Genomic DNA, 17,329 nt, shown 5'->3' on the forward strand with positions numbered 1-17,329 from the left:
GGCCGACATAGTGAAACCCTATCTCTACTAAAAATACAAAAATTAGCAGGGTGTGGTGGCACACACCTGTGGTCCTAGTTACTTGAGAGGCTGACACAGGAGAATCGCTTGAATCCAGGAGGCAGAGGTTGCAGTGAGCTGAGATTGTGCCACTGCACTCCAGCCTGGGTGACAGAGCCAAGATTCTGTCTCAAAAACAAAACAAAACACAAAACAAAAACCAAAAACAATTCCCCCAAAACCCATTAGAATTATGAAGCTGTCTTTTGACTCATACTCAAGACAATGCAGGGCAAGTCTGTCAACACTCAGCAATTTAATTTAGAAATATTATTTAAGGGCAGGGCGCAGTGGCTCACGCCTGTAATCCCAGCACTTTGGGAGGTCGAGGCGGATGGATCACGAGGTCGAGAGATCGAGACCATCCTGGTCAACATGGTGAAACCCCGTCTCTACTAAAAATACAAAAAATTAGCTGGGCATGGTGGCGCGTGCCTGTAATCCCAGCTACTCAGGAGGCTGAGGCAGGAGAATCGCCTGAATCCAGGAGGCGGAGGTTGCGGTGAGCTGAGATCACACCATTGCACTCCAGCCTGGGTAATGAGCGAAACTCTGTCTCAGAAAAAAAAAAAAAAGAAATATTATTTAAGGAGAGTAAGGTCTTTAAATTTATGTTTTTAATTTAAAAATTTTCAAAAATGTTATATTTGGCCAGGAACAGTGGCTCATGCCTGTAATCCCAGCACTTTAAGAGGCTGAAATGAGAGAACTGCTTGAGCCCAGGAGCTTAAGACCATCTGGGGAAAAAAAAGGGGGACCGTGTCCGTACAAAAACTTTTTTAAATTAGCCAGGCATGATGGCATGTGCCTGTGGTTCCAACTATTTGGGAGCTAAGGCCAGAGGGTCACTTGAGCCTGGGAGGTTGAGGCTGCTGTATGGCATGATCGTGCCACTGCACTCCAGCTTGGGTGACAGAGTAAGATCCTGTCTCGCAAAATATAGTGAACAAAATGTTATATTTAATGTACTTTTTGAACAGGTAATACATTTACAATGTCTGACATTGTATGAAAGAACATAAAGAGAAAAATCTCCCATTCTGTACCATAACTACCTAATTCTCTTCCTCATAAATAAAACCATCGGCTAGGCGTGGTGGTTAATGCCTGTAATCCCAGCACTTTGGGAGGCTGAGACAAGCAGATCACCAGATGTCAGGAGTTTGAGACTACCCTGGCCAACACGGTGAAAACTCGTTCTTACTAAAAATACTAAAAATACAAAAATTAGCCAGGCATGGTTGTGCGAGCCTGTAATCCTAGCTTCCCAGGTAAGGAGGCTGAGGCAGGAGAATTTCTTGAACCTGGGAGGTGGGTTGCAGTGAGCCAAGGAAGTACCACTGCACTCTAGCCTGGGCAGTAAGAGAGAAACTGCATCTCAAAAATAAAATAAAAAAATAAAAAATAAATTTCTTTTTTTTTTTTTTTTTTTTTTGAGACAGAGCATCACTCTGTTGCCCAGGTTGGAGTGCAGTGGCATGATCTTGGCTCACTGCAACCTCTGCCTCCCGAGTTCTAGTAATTCTTATGCCGTAGCCTCTCAAGTAGCTGAGATTACAGGCATGTGCCACCACGCTTGGCTGATTTTTATATTTTTAGTAGAGACGTGACTTTGCCATATTGGCCAGGCTGGTCTCGAACCTCTGAACTCAAGTGATCTGCCCGCCTCGGCCTCCCAATGTGCTGGGATTACAGGCATTAGCCACCAAGCCCGGCCAAAATAATCAATTTATTTTTATTTATTTATTTTTAGACGGAGTTTCGCTCTTGTTACCCAGGCTAGAGTGCAATGGCGCGATCTCGGCTCACTGCAACCTCCGCCTCCTGGGTTCAGGCAATTCTCCTGCCTCAGCCTCCTGAGTAGCTGGGATTACAGGCACGCACCACCATGCCCAGCTAATTTTTTGTATTTTTAGTAGAGACGGGGTTTCACCATGTTGACCAGGATGGTCTCGATCTCTTGACCTCATGATCCACCCGCCTCGGCCTTCCAAAGTGCTGGGATTACAGGCTTGAGCCACCGCGCCCGGCCCATTAATCAATTTCTTATGAACTCTTCCAGACTTTATTGTATATAAAAGTAAACACATACATATTCTTCATTCCAGAAAGATGGGGTTTCAGTACGTTGCCCAGGCTGGAATGCAGTGGTTATTCACAGGTGTGATCCCACTATTGATCTGCATGATGGGAGTTTTGACCTGCTCTGTTTTTTTTTTTTTTTTCCTTTTGAGACAAGGTCTCTCTCTGTGACCTACGCTGGAATACAGTGGTATAAACCTGGCTCGGGCTCAGGTGATCCTCTCACGTTGGCCTCCTGTGTAGCTGGGACCACAAGCATGTGTCACTATGCCTGGCTAATTTTTAGATATTTTTGTAGAGGCAAGGTCTCACTTTGTTGCCCAAGCTGGTCTTTAACTCCTGGGCTCAAAGGATCCTCCTGCCTTGGCCTCCCAAAGTGCTGGGATTACAGGTATGAGCCACTGCACCTGGCTGACCTGCTCTGTTTCTGATCTGGGCCAGTTCACCTCTCCTTGGGTCACCTGGTGGTCTCAGGTCCTGGGAGGTCCCAATACTAATGCTGAACTTAGTGTGGACACCCAACTGGCATAGCACATTACAGCCCAAAACATCTGCGCTTAAGCAATCCTCCTTCCTCAGTCTCCTGAGTAGATGGGACTATAGGCCCACACCACCACACCCAACAGTTTAGTCTTAATTAATATGAGATTCTCATGTCCACTTATGGATTCTATCATTTGTGGAAATTTTACCTTCTCAAATTCTGCATCTATCTGGGATAGGAGAGCAGGCTTCTCATCCTCAAAGAACATTCGCAAAGAGGGACCAACATACAGATACATCACACCAAGCAGGGTTATGGCAGCAGTCCTTACAGCCTGCCAGAGAGAAGAAAAAGAACTTTTTAAATCAGAAAAGAACCACAAAGATGACAATAATGCACTATGTATGTTGTTATGTACTCACTGGGTTTGTTGCAGCAAGAGCTGTCTTCACATTGCTAATGAAAGCTTTGACATTCAACCTAGAAGAAACATTTAGAATTAAAAGCAAACAAATGTAACCCTCAAAATACTCAATAGAGTTGTATAAAGCCAGACTCTAGGACTGGCTCCTTTTGGAGAAGTTCTCACTTTTTCTCTTCCTACACGATTTTATTTTAGACAGAGTCTTACACTATCACCTAGGCTGGAGTACAGTACCATGACAGCTCACTGCAACTTCCGCCTCTCTGGTTCAAGCATTTCTTATGCCTCAGCCTCCTGAATAGCTGAGATTATAGGTGTGCACCACCACACCCAGCTGCTTTTTGTGTGTGTGTATTTTTAGTAGAGACAGGGTTTCACCATGTTGGCCAGGCTGAGCTTGAACTCATTACTTCAAGTGATTTGACTGCCTTGGCCTCCCAAAGTGCTGGGATTACAGGTGTGAGTCACTGCACCCAGCCTCCTACACTAACTTTAAAGTGAGCTTTAAATACTATCTATATGCTGACAATGCTATTATGCTTAATTACAACTCCTAATTCTAATCTTGAACTCTCCCCTGAACTCCAGATTCATATCAACCAGCTGCCTTTGTGATATTTCCATTGGTATGCCTGGAAAACAGCCTACATCTAATATGTTAAAGTCAAACTCTTGATTGTCCTCACTCCAATTCTAAAACCTGTTCCTCCCAGTCTTCTCTACCTCAGTAAAGAGCCACATTTTTCTTCTAGTTGCTCAGGCTATCCTTGACTTTTTAAGGTATCCCTGACTTGTCTCTCTCTTATATCCTGTTCTGTTCTACATTTTATTTTTATTTATTTATTTTTTTTGAGACGGAGTTTCGCTCTTGTTACCCAGGCTGGAGTGCAATGGTGCGATCTCTGCTCACCGCAACCTCCACCTCCTGGGTTCAGGCAATTCTCCTGCCTCAGCCTCCTGAGTAGCTGGGATTACAGGCATGCGCCACCATGCCCAGCTAATTTTTTGTATTTTTAGTAGAGACGGGGTTTCACTGTGTTGACCAGGATGGTCTCGATCTCCTGACCTCGTGATCCACCCGCCTCAGCCTCCCAAAGTGCTGGGATTACAGGCTTGAGCCACCGCGCCCGGCTCATTTTAAATATATTATCAGTTATAACACTTGCACTTCTACAATCTATGTCCAACCCACCAGAGTTTATCAACAATAAACTACTAATTTACAACAATAAACAATAAACTACTAATAAACTACTATAATAGCAGCCTACTAATTCATCTCCCTGTCTTTAATCTCCTCTCTATTTTCTCTGATGAGAGTCAGAAAGAACCTATTACTCTTATGCTCCAAAATCCCCTAATCCCTTCCCAACTTATTCAAAATATTGAGGCCCATATGACCTGGCCCCCTATTCTTTCGCCAGCTTCATCTCCTACCACTTCCTACTCACTCACTCATTGTCCTATAGCTAGGTTCTGAAGGAAATGTACTCCTTGCTATTTTAAATACATCACATGTGTCCTACCACAGAGCTTTTGGCATTGCTCTTTCCTTGGTTAAGAATGCTCCTCTCTGATTATCACAGCTTGCTCTTTCATGTCCCGGTCTCCGCTCAAATGTCATTTTTTCAGGAAGAACTTTTCAACTACCGTATAGAAAACAACACCATCTAAACTATACCATGTTGACTTCATGTAACCCCTCACCCTGCTTTACATAAATATATATGCAAAATACATATATATATATATATATACACACACACACACACACATATATGTATTTTATACTTGAGATGGAATTTCACTCTTGTTGCACAGGCTGGAGCATAATGGCATGATGTCAGCTCACTGCAACCTCTGCCTCTGGTTCAAGTGATTCTCCTGTCTCAGCCTCCCAAGTAGCTGGGATTACAGGCGTGCGCCACCATGCCTGACTAATTTTGTATTTTTAGTAGAGACAGGGTTTCTCCATGTTGGTCAGGCTGGTCTCGAACTCCTGACCTCAGGTAATCCACCTGCCTCACCTCCCAAAGTGCTGGGATTGCAGTCGTGAGCCATTGCACCCGGCATCATATACATTATATATATATATATATATATATATATATGTATATACATATATATATATACACACACACACACATACATATATATATACACATACATATAGATATGTATTTTTTAACTATTTATTACCTATCTTTCTTTACTTAACTATAACTCCCATGAAAAATAAATTTAATTTTGTTCCTGATGTATTCTGAGGGACTGGAACAAACAATTGGAACATTGTAGTGGCCAATATGCAATTGTCTAATAAATGAATAAATGAAAGATCATAATAAAAAAAGAGGAAAATATTTATGTGGCTTTTATAAGTGACATGCCAAGAGAGCTGTGTTATATCAAAGACTTAAGAGAAATTATAATAATACCCTCAATTATGGGAGAATACCACAGATTATAACATAATAAACAGTTCTTTGTTGTTTGAATGGTAACTTCTAAAGTAGTGTTTTCTCAATAGAACTCAAAATACTGTTTTACAAGATATTAAAAGGCATGTTGCAAAATGTAGCATGGCATAGAGAAAGGCAACATAGTATAGCAGTTATACCATTTTTTTCTCCAAAGCAGAATGCCTGGATTAAAATCTTGGTTTTGTCACTTTCTTAACTATAATCAGTCTAAATTACTTAAACTTTCTATGCCTTAGTCCTTATCTATAAGACAGGGATAACATAATCCCTCACACAGTTTTTATGACAATTAAATCAAATTAAAGTAAACTATATAAAGTTTTGTTTTAAATAAACAACTGTGCTCTATAAGCAAATAAGTTTGGGAACAGTGGGTTAAACAAAGGAAAACAAACTCTTCTATTGCAGGATTTCTGAGAGCCTTTAATTCGCCAAAGCACACCACAGGTATTAAAACAAACATAATTACATACAGAAATTTCCTAATGTATTTGACTAGAAATCCATGGAACTTGATTTTCTATGGGAAAGCTAGTAATGCTTCAGGAAAAATAACTTAGAGAACTCTTTCAGTGAATATCAAAAGGCAAGAACACAAGCCAGTATTGACCTTGAGAACAAAGGTAATTTTCTTTTTTATAAATGAGACAACCCAGCTCTAGCTCTTCATAAGTAAGCAGCAATAGCTATGACAAATCATGACTTAGAGACTGACAGAACATTTAATTATTTTCCACTTGATTTCATTCTGACTTACCCAGAAAAACCAAATTCTTTTATGGCATTTGATAGCCAATTCAGAGTTTCTGACTGATTTTTGGGATTCTTTTGTGAGAAAGCCATAGACATAACCTGGAACGGGGGAAAACAACAGATCTGTGTTTCATCTCATATTTCTTATAGAAATACACCACTACATTAAGGCAGATGTGCATCAAACACAGTTTTCAAACAACTAACAAGCATGCCTTGGGAACAAGAGTTAACCTACACAAGAAAATGAGGTGAGTGACAATAGGACTAAAAGCATTCTGGACTGTTCATAGCTTTTCAGCAATTACTCAGCATTACAATGTCTTTTTTTTTTTTTTTTTAAGAGACAGGGTCTTGTTCTGTCACCCTGGAGTACAGTGGCACAATCATGAATCATTGCAGCTTCGAGATCCGGGGTTCTCTCACCTTCTATGGAATTTTTGTTTTGTTTTGTTTTGAGACAGAGTCTTACTCTATTTCCCAGGCTAGAGTACAGTGGCATGAACTCAGCTCACTGCAACCTCTGTCGCTAGGATTCAAGCGATTCTCCTGCCTCAGCCTCCCTAGTAGCTGGCATTACAGGTGCACATCACCATGCCTGGCTAATTTTGGTACTTTTAGTAGAGAAAGGTTTCACCTTGTTGGCCAGGCTGGTCTCAGACTCCTGGCCTCAAGTCATCCTCCTGCCTCAGCTTCCCAAACTGCTGAGCTTACAGGTGTGAGTCACTGCATATGCCAAATATTTTTGACTAAGATAAATTTTCATCACTAGGCAATAAATTATTTTAAAGGTAAAAATAAAAATGCAGTATCAAAGAACCATACATGGTGGCTTACACCTGTAATCCTAGCACTTTGGGAGGCCAAGGCAGGTAGATCACCTGAGGTCAGGAGTTCAAGACCACCCTGGCCAACATATTCAAATCCCGTTTCTACTAAAAATACAAAAATTAGCCAGGTGTGGTGGCAGGTACCTGTAATCCCAGCTATGTGGAAGGATGAAGCAAGAGAATCACTTGAACCTGGGAGGGTTGCAGTGAGCTGAGATCGTGCCACTGCACTCCAGCCTGGGCGCCAGAGTAAGAATCCATCTTTAAAAAAAATGCAGTATCAAAAAAGATTTCACTTGAGAAGATAAAAACTAATTTTAATTAGTAAGCTTAACGTTTGGGGGAAAAAACTGGGAAAACAAGAACTCAAGAGAAATCAGTTCTGTGTCACTAACCTGTTCAGCAGTCCATGGTAACATACAGGCTTCAGCTATCGCTGTCATAGCTTCTTTTGCATTGTTCCCACATTTTACATCTCCAATCTTGTCCACAAGGCCATCTAACACAATCTGGGCTGATGTTTTGGAAAAATTTCCCTTCTGGGCAATCAAAGCAACTATGTGAAGCTTCATTTGCATCACCTGAACAAGGATAAGTATTATAAAGTTATGAGCAAGTCAAGGACATTTATTTATTTACTTGTATGAATAGCATGTAATAGATATGACATGGTTAGGGACAACTGGGAACACAACTGAGGTAAAATCATTTTAAACAAATACACAAAATAATTTTTATCCTTTATTTATATTTTTAAAATTATTTTATTTATTTATTTTTTTGAGACAGAGTCTCACTCTGTTGCTAGGCTAGAAGTGCAGTGGCACGACCTTGGCTCACTGCAACCTCCACCTCCTGGGTTCAAGTGATTCTCCTGCCTCAGCCTCCCGAGTAGCTGGGACTACAGGCAAATACCACCATGCCCAGCTAATTTTTGTATTTTTAGTACAGATGGGGTTTCACTGTGTTGGCCAGGATGGTCTCTATCTCCTGACCTGGTGATCTGCCCACCTCAGCCTCCCAAAGTGCTGGGATTACAGGCGTGAGCCACAGCACCAGCCTGGCACTTTTATCCTTTAATTGTTACCAATTACTCAAATGACAATGAAGAGAGGGAAAAAAAAGCTACTCTGTTCCAAAATGTTAACAAGTAATATCACAGAGAAAGTTTATGAATTGAAAAATTTGATTTTTGTATTTTCCTCCTCTTATGATTATTTGCATTTAGTACTGAATACACATCCTAAAATATACAATAAATTCTATACTATACCGACTGCATAACTGAGAATTACTACTAGGCCTGCCTACAAAAACACTACAACCCTCATACATATACACACGCACACGAAAGAATCACTTGAACCCAGGAGGCAGAGGTTGCTGAGGTTCAAGTGATTCTCATGCCTTAGCTGCCTGAATAGCTGGGCTTACTTACAGGCACCCACCACCACACCCAGCTAATTTTTATATTTTTAGTAGAGATGAGTTTTCACCATGTTGGCCAGGCTGGTCTCAATCTCCCGACCTCTAGTGGATCTCAAGTGGATATCACCTCAGCCTCCCCAAGTGCTGGGATTACATGTGTGAGCCACTGTGCCTGGCCACACAAACATCCTCTTTTAAAACGTGATTTCTGCCTGCCTCCTGCCTGCAATCCTAGCACTTTGGGAGGTTGAGGTGAGAGGACTGCTTGAGCCCAGGAGTTCAAGAACAGCTTCGTCAATATGGAGGGACCCCAGTTCTACAAGTACAAAAATTAGCTGGGTGTTGTGGCCCTCACCTGTAGTCCTGGCTACTTGGGAGGCTGAAATGGGAGGATCACTCGAACCCAGGAGGCTGAGGCTGCAGTGAGACATGTTCACACACACCACTGTACTCTAGTCTGGGCAACAGAGTAAGACCTTGTCTGAAAAAAACCCCAAAATTTGACATAGCAGGCATGTGAAAAAATAAAAATTTTAAAAAATTAAAAAAAAAACCCAAACCAAAAAACAAACCAAAGAAATGTTCTTGGGTGGGACTTCGCAATTGTGGAGTCAATACCTCTGAAAAACTGATCTTCTTCTTTTTTTTTTTTGAGACGGAGTTTCACTCTTGTTACCCAGGCTGCAGTGCAATGGCACGATCTCGGCTCACTGCAACCTCTGCCTCCTGGGTTCAGGCAATTCTCCTGCCTCAGCCTCCTGAGTAGCTGGGATTACAGGCATGCACCACCATGTCCAGCTAATTTTTTGTATTTTTAGTAGAGACGGGGTTTCACCATGTTGACCAGGATGGTCTCAATCTCTTGACCTTGTGATCCACCCGCCTCGGCCTCCCAAAGTGCTGGGATTACAGGCTTGAGCCACCACGCCCAGCCAAAACTGATCTTCTTCAAAAGCAATGTAGAATACTGGCAAAAACAATCAAAATCAACTTATTTCACAACTCTGAAAATTTTAAAAAGGCTTGTAGCAATACAAGAACCATTTTTTAAAAAGCTGAATTTCAGTAAGAAGAGTGAGTTTTCTGGTGATTTAACTTGCTTTGTTCCTTTTCTTCCAGCTCCACAATAGCCTTCAAAACTTGAAGTCTTATAAACATGCCAACTGTGAAGAAAACCTAGAGCTCTGCAGCCACTGGCAGGTGGGGGGACAGCTTATGTGTGGATCTCCTCAAAAAGTTTTTACCCCAAGTACTGTTTTATCTGACAGCTTCCTAGAAAAGTTCCATTAGAAGAGCCTGTTATTTGATGGGACTCTGGCTAGCTCAGTGGGAAAGCCCTATCCTCAGAGATTTTGCTGGAAACAATGAGTGGCAACTGTTTAGCATCTAACATCAGAACTGTGTAATGTCACTATACCAGTTGCGGCAAACCAGCTTAGTCAAAGACATAAAACGATCTAGGGAATAAGATGTCCACAGAGGACTCTGACAATCTAGGATGTTGTGTGCATATTCAAGGCTGTGTGTATGCCCAAGAAAGACTGAAAATGGCCCTAATCTCAGATGTCTGACCTTCAGACCTTGCTTTAAAAGTCTAAGGTAAAACTGTAAGTGCCTGAGTATCTCTGGCATGTCCCAACACACACACACACACACACACACACACGCACACGCACACGCACACACACACACACACACACACAGAGCCACACTCCTTGGCAGAGGGTGAGAGACATACTATATTGGTTCAAGGCATTTAAGAAAATCTGTCTAGTTGTTAGCTTGTCATTAAATTAACCAAGGAGAGAGTCTTATGAATTAGAGAAAAAAATTAGCAAGGTGTAGTGATGCACACCTATAGTCTCAACTACTTGGGAGACTGAAGTGGGAGGATCTTTTGAGTCTGGGATGTCTGCAAGGTTTTTTGTTTGTTTTGTTTTGTTTTGTTTCGAGACAGGGTCTCTCTGTTACCCAGGCTGGAGTGCAAATGATGTGGTCTCGGCTCATTGCAACCTCAGCCTCCCAGGTTCAAGTGATTCTCCTGCCTCAGTCTCTTGAGTAGCAGGTATATGCTTCCACGCCCAGCTAATTTTTATATTTTTAGTAGAGACAGGGTTTCACCATGTTGGCCAGGCTGGTCTTGAACTCTTGGATTCAAGTGATTCACTTGCCTCGGCCTCCCAAAGTGCTGGGATTACAGGCATGAGCCACCACACCCAGCCAAGCCTGGGATGTCAACGCTGCAGTGAGCCATGTTTGCACCACCACACTCCAGCCTGGACAGTGGAGTGAAGCCTTTTCTCAAAAAAAAAAAAAAAAAAAAAAAAAAATGGCATGGGGGAGGCACCTCAGGTATCTTTTAGAATATTTAGCCTTTGTGGAACTGGTCTATACAGATAAGGTGCTATGTAACACAATCTAAGGGAAACACAGTGTATGAGGGAGCTAAACATCCTAGAGGGAAAACGAGGTGGCAGCAGAAGAGAAACCAAAAAGAGACTAGCAAGATGCCAAAAATAAACCTGACACATTTCAAGTGTGTGTAGCATGAGGCCTATTTTTTTTTTTTTTTTTTGAGACAGAGTCTCACTGTCGCCCAGGCTGGAGCGACAATCTTGGCTCACTGAAACTTCCACCTCTCAGGTTCAAGTGATTCTCCTGCCTCAGCCTCCCAAGTAGCTGGGATTACAGGCACCTACCACCACGCCTGGCTAATTTTTGTATTTTTAGTAGAGACAGGGTTTCACTATGTTGGCCAGAATGGTCTTGATCTCCTGACCTCAGGTGATCCACCCATCTCAGGCTCCCAAAGTGCTGGGATTACAGGCGTGAGCCACTGCACCCGGCCAAGGTCTATTTTATACACATCTAGAAAAAGAGAGAGAAACTTTCTCATTTTCCTTCCTATACCACTTTTCTATACTTACTGCTTAGACTAATATCTTGGTACTGCTAAATTTCAGCTCTATTATTAGTTAATGAGGGTATAAAATTGATTATATGGTAAATTTTCATTGACAATTTAAGGACTGCACTTATTTTTATTCCATCTAATAAAAAAGTGATCTCACTGTTTATTTCTCCCTTGAATATGTAAAGATTAGACTAGAAGCTGTTTAGGCCTAAAATAAATAAGAAAAAATACATATATCTAAATTATACAAATTATATGTACATGTATATACATTTACATATTATACATATATAAATCCCTAATTACATAAAGTTATACAGTAGATCCTTGAACATGGATTTGAACTGCAAAGATACACTTATGCATGGATTTTCTTCTGCCTCTGCTACTCCTGAAACACCAAGACAAACTCTTTCTCCTTCTCAGCCTATTCAACATGAAGATGATGAGAACTGAAGACCTTTATGATGATCCATTGCCACTTAATAAGTTGTGAATGTTTTTTCTTCCTTAGGATTTTCTTAATCACATTTTTTCTCTAGCTTACTTTATTGTAAGAATATACAATATATTATATGTTACAATGTAATACAAAAAAAAAAAGGAAAAAAGAACATCTAATACATATACAAAATATGTGTTAATTGACAATGCTATCAATAAGGTTTCTGGCAACAGTAGGCTATTAGTAGTTAAGTTCTTGGGGAGTCCAGAGTTAAATGCGAAGTTTCAACTGTACAAGGGATAGTGCCGCTAATCTCCACATTGCTCAAGAGTCAACTGTAGTTAAGTGTTCAATCAAAATGCACACACTCCACTGTTCATTAAAAATCATTCCCAAAACTATACCACTGTATTATTCCACATGATGATGTAATGTAAATTACTTCAACAAAAGACATTAAATCTCACATTTTAAAATACCTGAAAATTAGTTTCTTTCCATCCGGGTTTCTTGGCTAGCATCCTCACTAATGCCTGGCATGGCATTTCAGTTCGGTCCATTAGCTCAACAGCCTTCAAGTAAAATAAGAGAATATGAGTGTTAAAGGTTACTTCCAAAGGAAGAGTAAATACCAAAGTCAAGTAAGTGGTTACCTCTGAAGGAAGGCATGGAATAGAACTGAGGAAGGTTACTGAGGGAGCTTATACAGTTTCTGCTGTTGCTTTATTTCTTTGTGTGTTTATGTCTATAATGCTTTATTTCTTATGTATGGCTTGGTATATGGCTGTTAAATTAGTATCAATGAAACTATCTCACATTTCAGAAATTCACAAATAGTTTGCTTCATGCAAAATAATAGTTTTCATTTGCTAGTGTGTGGCAGAAATTGCTTATACATATTTTCTCTTAATTTTCCTAAAGACATCAAAGCAGACTAGATTCAAAGTTCTGAAGTATTAAATATCAAAGATGCACAAACTCAGATCTAAACCCAATGAGCAGCAGATGCAGGACTGGAAGGCGTCTGCCTTAAGTTTCAGTGCTCTTGCAGTTTCTCCTTACCCTTCCTCATTAGAATTACCCGGTATTTGCCAAAATGAATTGCCATGCTCCTTTCCAATACTGTTTTTTGAGAGGTTTTCATAGCAATGGATAATATTCATTCTACCAAAGAACCATGATGATAAACAGGAAAAAAAAAGAACTGGATGAAGGGTGGTTTAAGTAGAGAGACCTATTTGCCTAGGAAGTTTATGAGCAAGTACCATAATTAAATTAATCTGGCTAGGCACGGTGGCTCATGCCTGTAATCCCAGCACTTTGGGAGCCCGAAGTGGGTAGATCATGAGATCAGGAGATCGAGACCATCCTCGTGAACATAGTGAAATCCCATCTCTACTAAAAATACAAAACATTAGCCAGGCATTGTGGCAGTGCCTGTAATCCCAGCTACTTGGGAGGCTGAGGCAAGAGAATCACTTGAACCTGGGAGGCGGAGGTTGCAGTGAGCCAATATTGCACCGCTGCACTCCAACCTGGGTGACAGAGCACGATTCCTTCTCAAAAAATAAATAAATAAATAAATAATAATAATAATCTAAGCCTTATAATTCAGAATAAGAATCTAATTTTCCTAAGTATTAAATCATGAGCTTATAGAGGCCATAGAATACTGATGTTTAAAGATAGCAAACACTATACAACTACTACAAGAAATAAAAAGTCCCACCTTATCTTTAATGCCATGAAATGTGTTCACTGGTTATAAAACACAGCAATTAGGACAAATCCTTCATTCGTCAATTTCACTGCTTCCATAAAATCTAATTTTCTTTCACACTCAATTCATTCCTATGCACTACCTTCTGGAACTCTTCCATACAAGCCAGCCTTTCTTTCCAGTTGCTGCTGTCAAGAAGCTGTATACAGGTAGGGGGAAGGACAGCTGAAGCTTTTTCTTCACATACTTCTATCTGTAAAATACAAACACATATTATAATTAGGAATTGCTTAAGGGAACAGATGACAAGAATGTAAACATAATCTAGCCAAAACTAAAAGAATACTCCCATAGGTATGCCATAATAGTTTCTGAGGATTCTATTATACTACAACAAAGGAGATTCTCCAAGGCAGTTTCAATAAGCTAAAAGATATCAATTAACTGTATGTTGTAGAATCCAGCAAAGAACTCCAATCTTCTCATAGGTCTCACTTTGCATGGTTCACGAGTTCCAGGCTCAGTGTGTAATACTGACCGAGAGCTCAGGCTCCACTATTTCTTTGGTCTCCAGTCCTTTCTTGTTCTTGGTTCCAGTGCTCCCTACACCTCCTGGTGCAGCTGGTTTTCCCTTCTTTGGTGGCCCACCAGCCTAAAAACAATTTAAAAAATAAAAATTAAACCACTTATTTTATTATTATTATTTAAGACAGTTTTTCATTGTGTTGTTGAGAGTAGAATGCAGTTGCATAAGCATGGCTCACTACAGGCTCAACCTTCTGGGCTCAAGGCATCTTCCTTCTGGCCTTAGTCTACTATGAAGCTGGGACCAGAGGCGTGTGCTACCGTGCCTGGCTAACTAAAAAAAAAATTTTTTTGTTTTGTTTTTTTTTTGTAGAGACAGGGTTTTACCATGTTACCCAAGCTAGTCTCAAACTCCTGGCCTCCAGTGATCCTCCCACCTTGGCCTCCCAAACTGCTAGGATTACAACCATGAATCACTGCACCAGCTTAAAATAGTGGCTTTTAAACTTTTATTGAGTCACACACCCCCTTAAAAAATGATTAAAATAAGGGATTACCCTAAAATAAACATTTTTGTACCTACAAAATTTAGCAGTTTCAAAGTCAGACAGAACCCATGAAGACCACCCATGGAGTAATCTATAGACCTCATATTAAAAACTCAAATTTAGAATGAGATAAATCAAACAAAAGTCATGGCCTGAAATTATACTCCATTTATAAATTAATTCGAGAATGACATCCTGATGCCTTTATTTTTTTTAACATTTATTTGGGGTATTTTTGGTTTGTTTTTTTGAGACAGGGTCTTGCTCTGTCATCCAAGCTGGAGTGCAGTGGCCTGATCACAGCTCACTGTAGCCTCGATCTCCTGGAATTAAGCAATCCTCTCACCTCAGCTTCCCATGTAGCTGAGTGTGGTAGTTCACACTTGTAATCCCAGCACTCTGGGAGGCTGAGGATACTTTCAGCCCAGGAGTTTGAGACCAGCCTGGGCAGTATGGCAAAACTCCATCTCTACAAAAAATACGAAAAATTTGGCCAGATGTGTTGGTGTATGATTATAGTCTCAGCTACTTGAATGGCTGAGGTGGGAGGGCTGCTTGAGCCCAGGGAGGCTGCAGTGAGCCATGATCGTGCCACCGTACTCTGGCCTGTGTGACAGAGTGAGACCCTGTCTCAAAATAAATAAATAAATTCATTCCACTCCAGTTTTGAAAAGTCCCAGGAAACAAAAGCAGAATATGTACGGGGTGGGGGGGGAAGCCACAAGAAAATAGTATATCACAAGGTACACAGTAAATGGTAATAACTATATATGGCAATGTACATCATCATTCACATTGTTCCTTCTACCTATTTTGGGTATTTGTTACGAAATGCCCAAAACCTAAAAAGAAAAGATACAATGACAGAGGACCAAATTAGTCTTAAACATCCAGACCTGTTCTGAAACCAATGTTGTCTTGAATATATTCCAATATTTTAAGTTGTAGTTAGCAAAACCGAGGATGCTAGTGTTTAAACTAAATGGAAACCTGTAATGCTTGTCATGTCATGTCGACGGTATGGTTTTGCTGGTTCATAGGAATAACCCCATAAAGGGATTTGCATTCTAACCCTAAAAATGGGAAATTCTTTACTCATTAGTTAACTAGAATACTTCTTCTGGATCCTTCTCTGTAAATAGCATTCTCTACAAAGAGAGATACTTCAAATAACAAATCTCCTACTATTCTTATTGTTGTTGTTGTTAACAGACATACTTTTTTTTTTTTGAGACAAAGTCTCACTCTGTCACCAGGCTGGAGTGCAGTGGCACAATCTCAGCTCACTGCAACCTCCACCTCCCAGGTTCAAGTACTTCTCCTACCTCAGCCTCCCGAGTAGCTGGGACTACAGGCACACATCACCACGCCCAGCTGATTTATATATATATATATATATATATATATATATATATATTTTTTTTTTTTTTTTTGAGATGGAGTTTCGCTCTTGTTACCCAGGCTGGAGTGCAATGGCGCGATCTCGGCTCACCGCAACCTCCGCCTCCTGGGTTCAGGCAATTCTCCTGCCTCAGCCTCCTGAGTAGCTGGGATTACAGGCACGCGCCACCATGCCCAGCTAATTTTTTTTGTATTTTTAGTAGAGACAGGGTTTCACCAGGTTGACCAGGATGGTCTCGATCTCTTGACCTCGTGATCCACCTGCTTCGGCCTGATTTTTACATTTTTAGTAGAGATGGGGTTTCACCGTGTTGGCCAGGATGTTCTTGATCTCCTAAACTCCTGATCTGCCCGCCTCAGCCTCCCAAAGTGCTGGGATTACAGGTGTGAGCCACCATGCCCAGCCAACAGACGTAAATTTTTATTTATTAACTGACAGATTTATCGAGGCTGGAGACGGTGGCTTATGCCTGTAATACCAGCACTTTGAAAGTCCGAGGCAGGCAGATCATTTGAGGTCAGGAGCTCGAGACCAGCCTGGTGAAACCTCGTCTCTACCAAAAATACAAAAATTAGCCAGGCGTGGTGGCAGGCACCTATAATCCCAGGTACTTGGGAGGCTGAAGCAAGAGAATCACTTGAAACCGGGAGGCAGAGGTTGCAGTAAGCTGAAATCATGCCACTGCACTTGAGCTTGGGCGACAAAGGGAGACTCCATCTCCCTCCCCCCCAAAAAAGACATAAAAAAAACAAACAAACAAGACAGATTTATCATTCTACATGCTAGCTGGCTCAGTGGCTTAGGTGCTGATATTGTCCTACTATCTTTTCAAAATGAAAATAGAAGGAGGTTGCTCCCACCATTTTAATTTTTAAGAGAATTTCTCATAAGAGAAGGTCAGCCAGCATGAACACGGAAGTGTTTAAAGAGGTAAGAGGAAAGTGGGTTACAGCAAGAAAATCTGGACACATCTTTTAAAGTTTTCGGTCTAGGTCACCATCCAGAGAAACAGGAACCAGTGACAAAGGAGAAAATAGAATGCCAAGGAGAGAGCATAACATGAAAAAAAAAGTACAGAGTCTGTAACTAGAGATACTTCGGATAAGTATCAGTTCTGCCACTCTATGTATTCCACAAACATTTGCCCAGTCCCTACTATATGCCAGAAACTATTACAGAGGATCAAGCAGTGACAAGCTCTCTATCCTTTAAAAGCTTACAACATGATGTG

The 17,329-nt window shown here is 40.9% G+C and overlaps 1 protein-coding gene across 3 annotated transcripts in view; it reads right to left on the minus strand.

The window, feature by feature from the left end:
• The window catches only part of CKAP5 (cytoskeleton associated protein 5), a 114,752-nt gene that overhangs the window by 41,912 nt on the left and 55,511 nt on the right, over positions 1 to 17,329 (minus strand). For all 3 annotated transcript variants that reach the window (XM_010334076.3, XM_074401389.1, XM_074401390.1), the window contains exons 14-20: positions 14,162 to 14,275; positions 13,766 to 13,876; positions 12,383 to 12,475; positions 7,512 to 7,697; positions 6,291 to 6,385; positions 3,049 to 3,106; positions 2,835 to 2,960 (exon numbers count right to left, since the gene is read on the minus strand). In XM_010334076.3, coding sequence (XP_010332378.1) covers positions 2,835 to 2,960; positions 3,049 to 3,106; positions 6,291 to 6,385; positions 7,512 to 7,697; positions 12,383 to 12,475; positions 13,766 to 13,876; positions 14,162 to 14,275 — 783 coding nt within the window. The remainder of the gene's footprint in view (positions 1 to 2,834; positions 2,961 to 3,048; positions 3,107 to 6,290; positions 6,386 to 7,511; positions 7,698 to 12,382; positions 12,476 to 13,765; positions 13,877 to 14,161; positions 14,276 to 17,329) is intronic.

The sequence above is a fragment of the Saimiri boliviensis genome, chromosome 6 (assembly GCF_048565385.1).
Source record: "Saimiri boliviensis isolate mSaiBol1 chromosome 6, mSaiBol1.pri, whole genome shotgun sequence".
NCBI lineage: Eukaryota > Metazoa > Chordata > Mammalia > Primates > Cebidae > Saimiri > Saimiri boliviensis.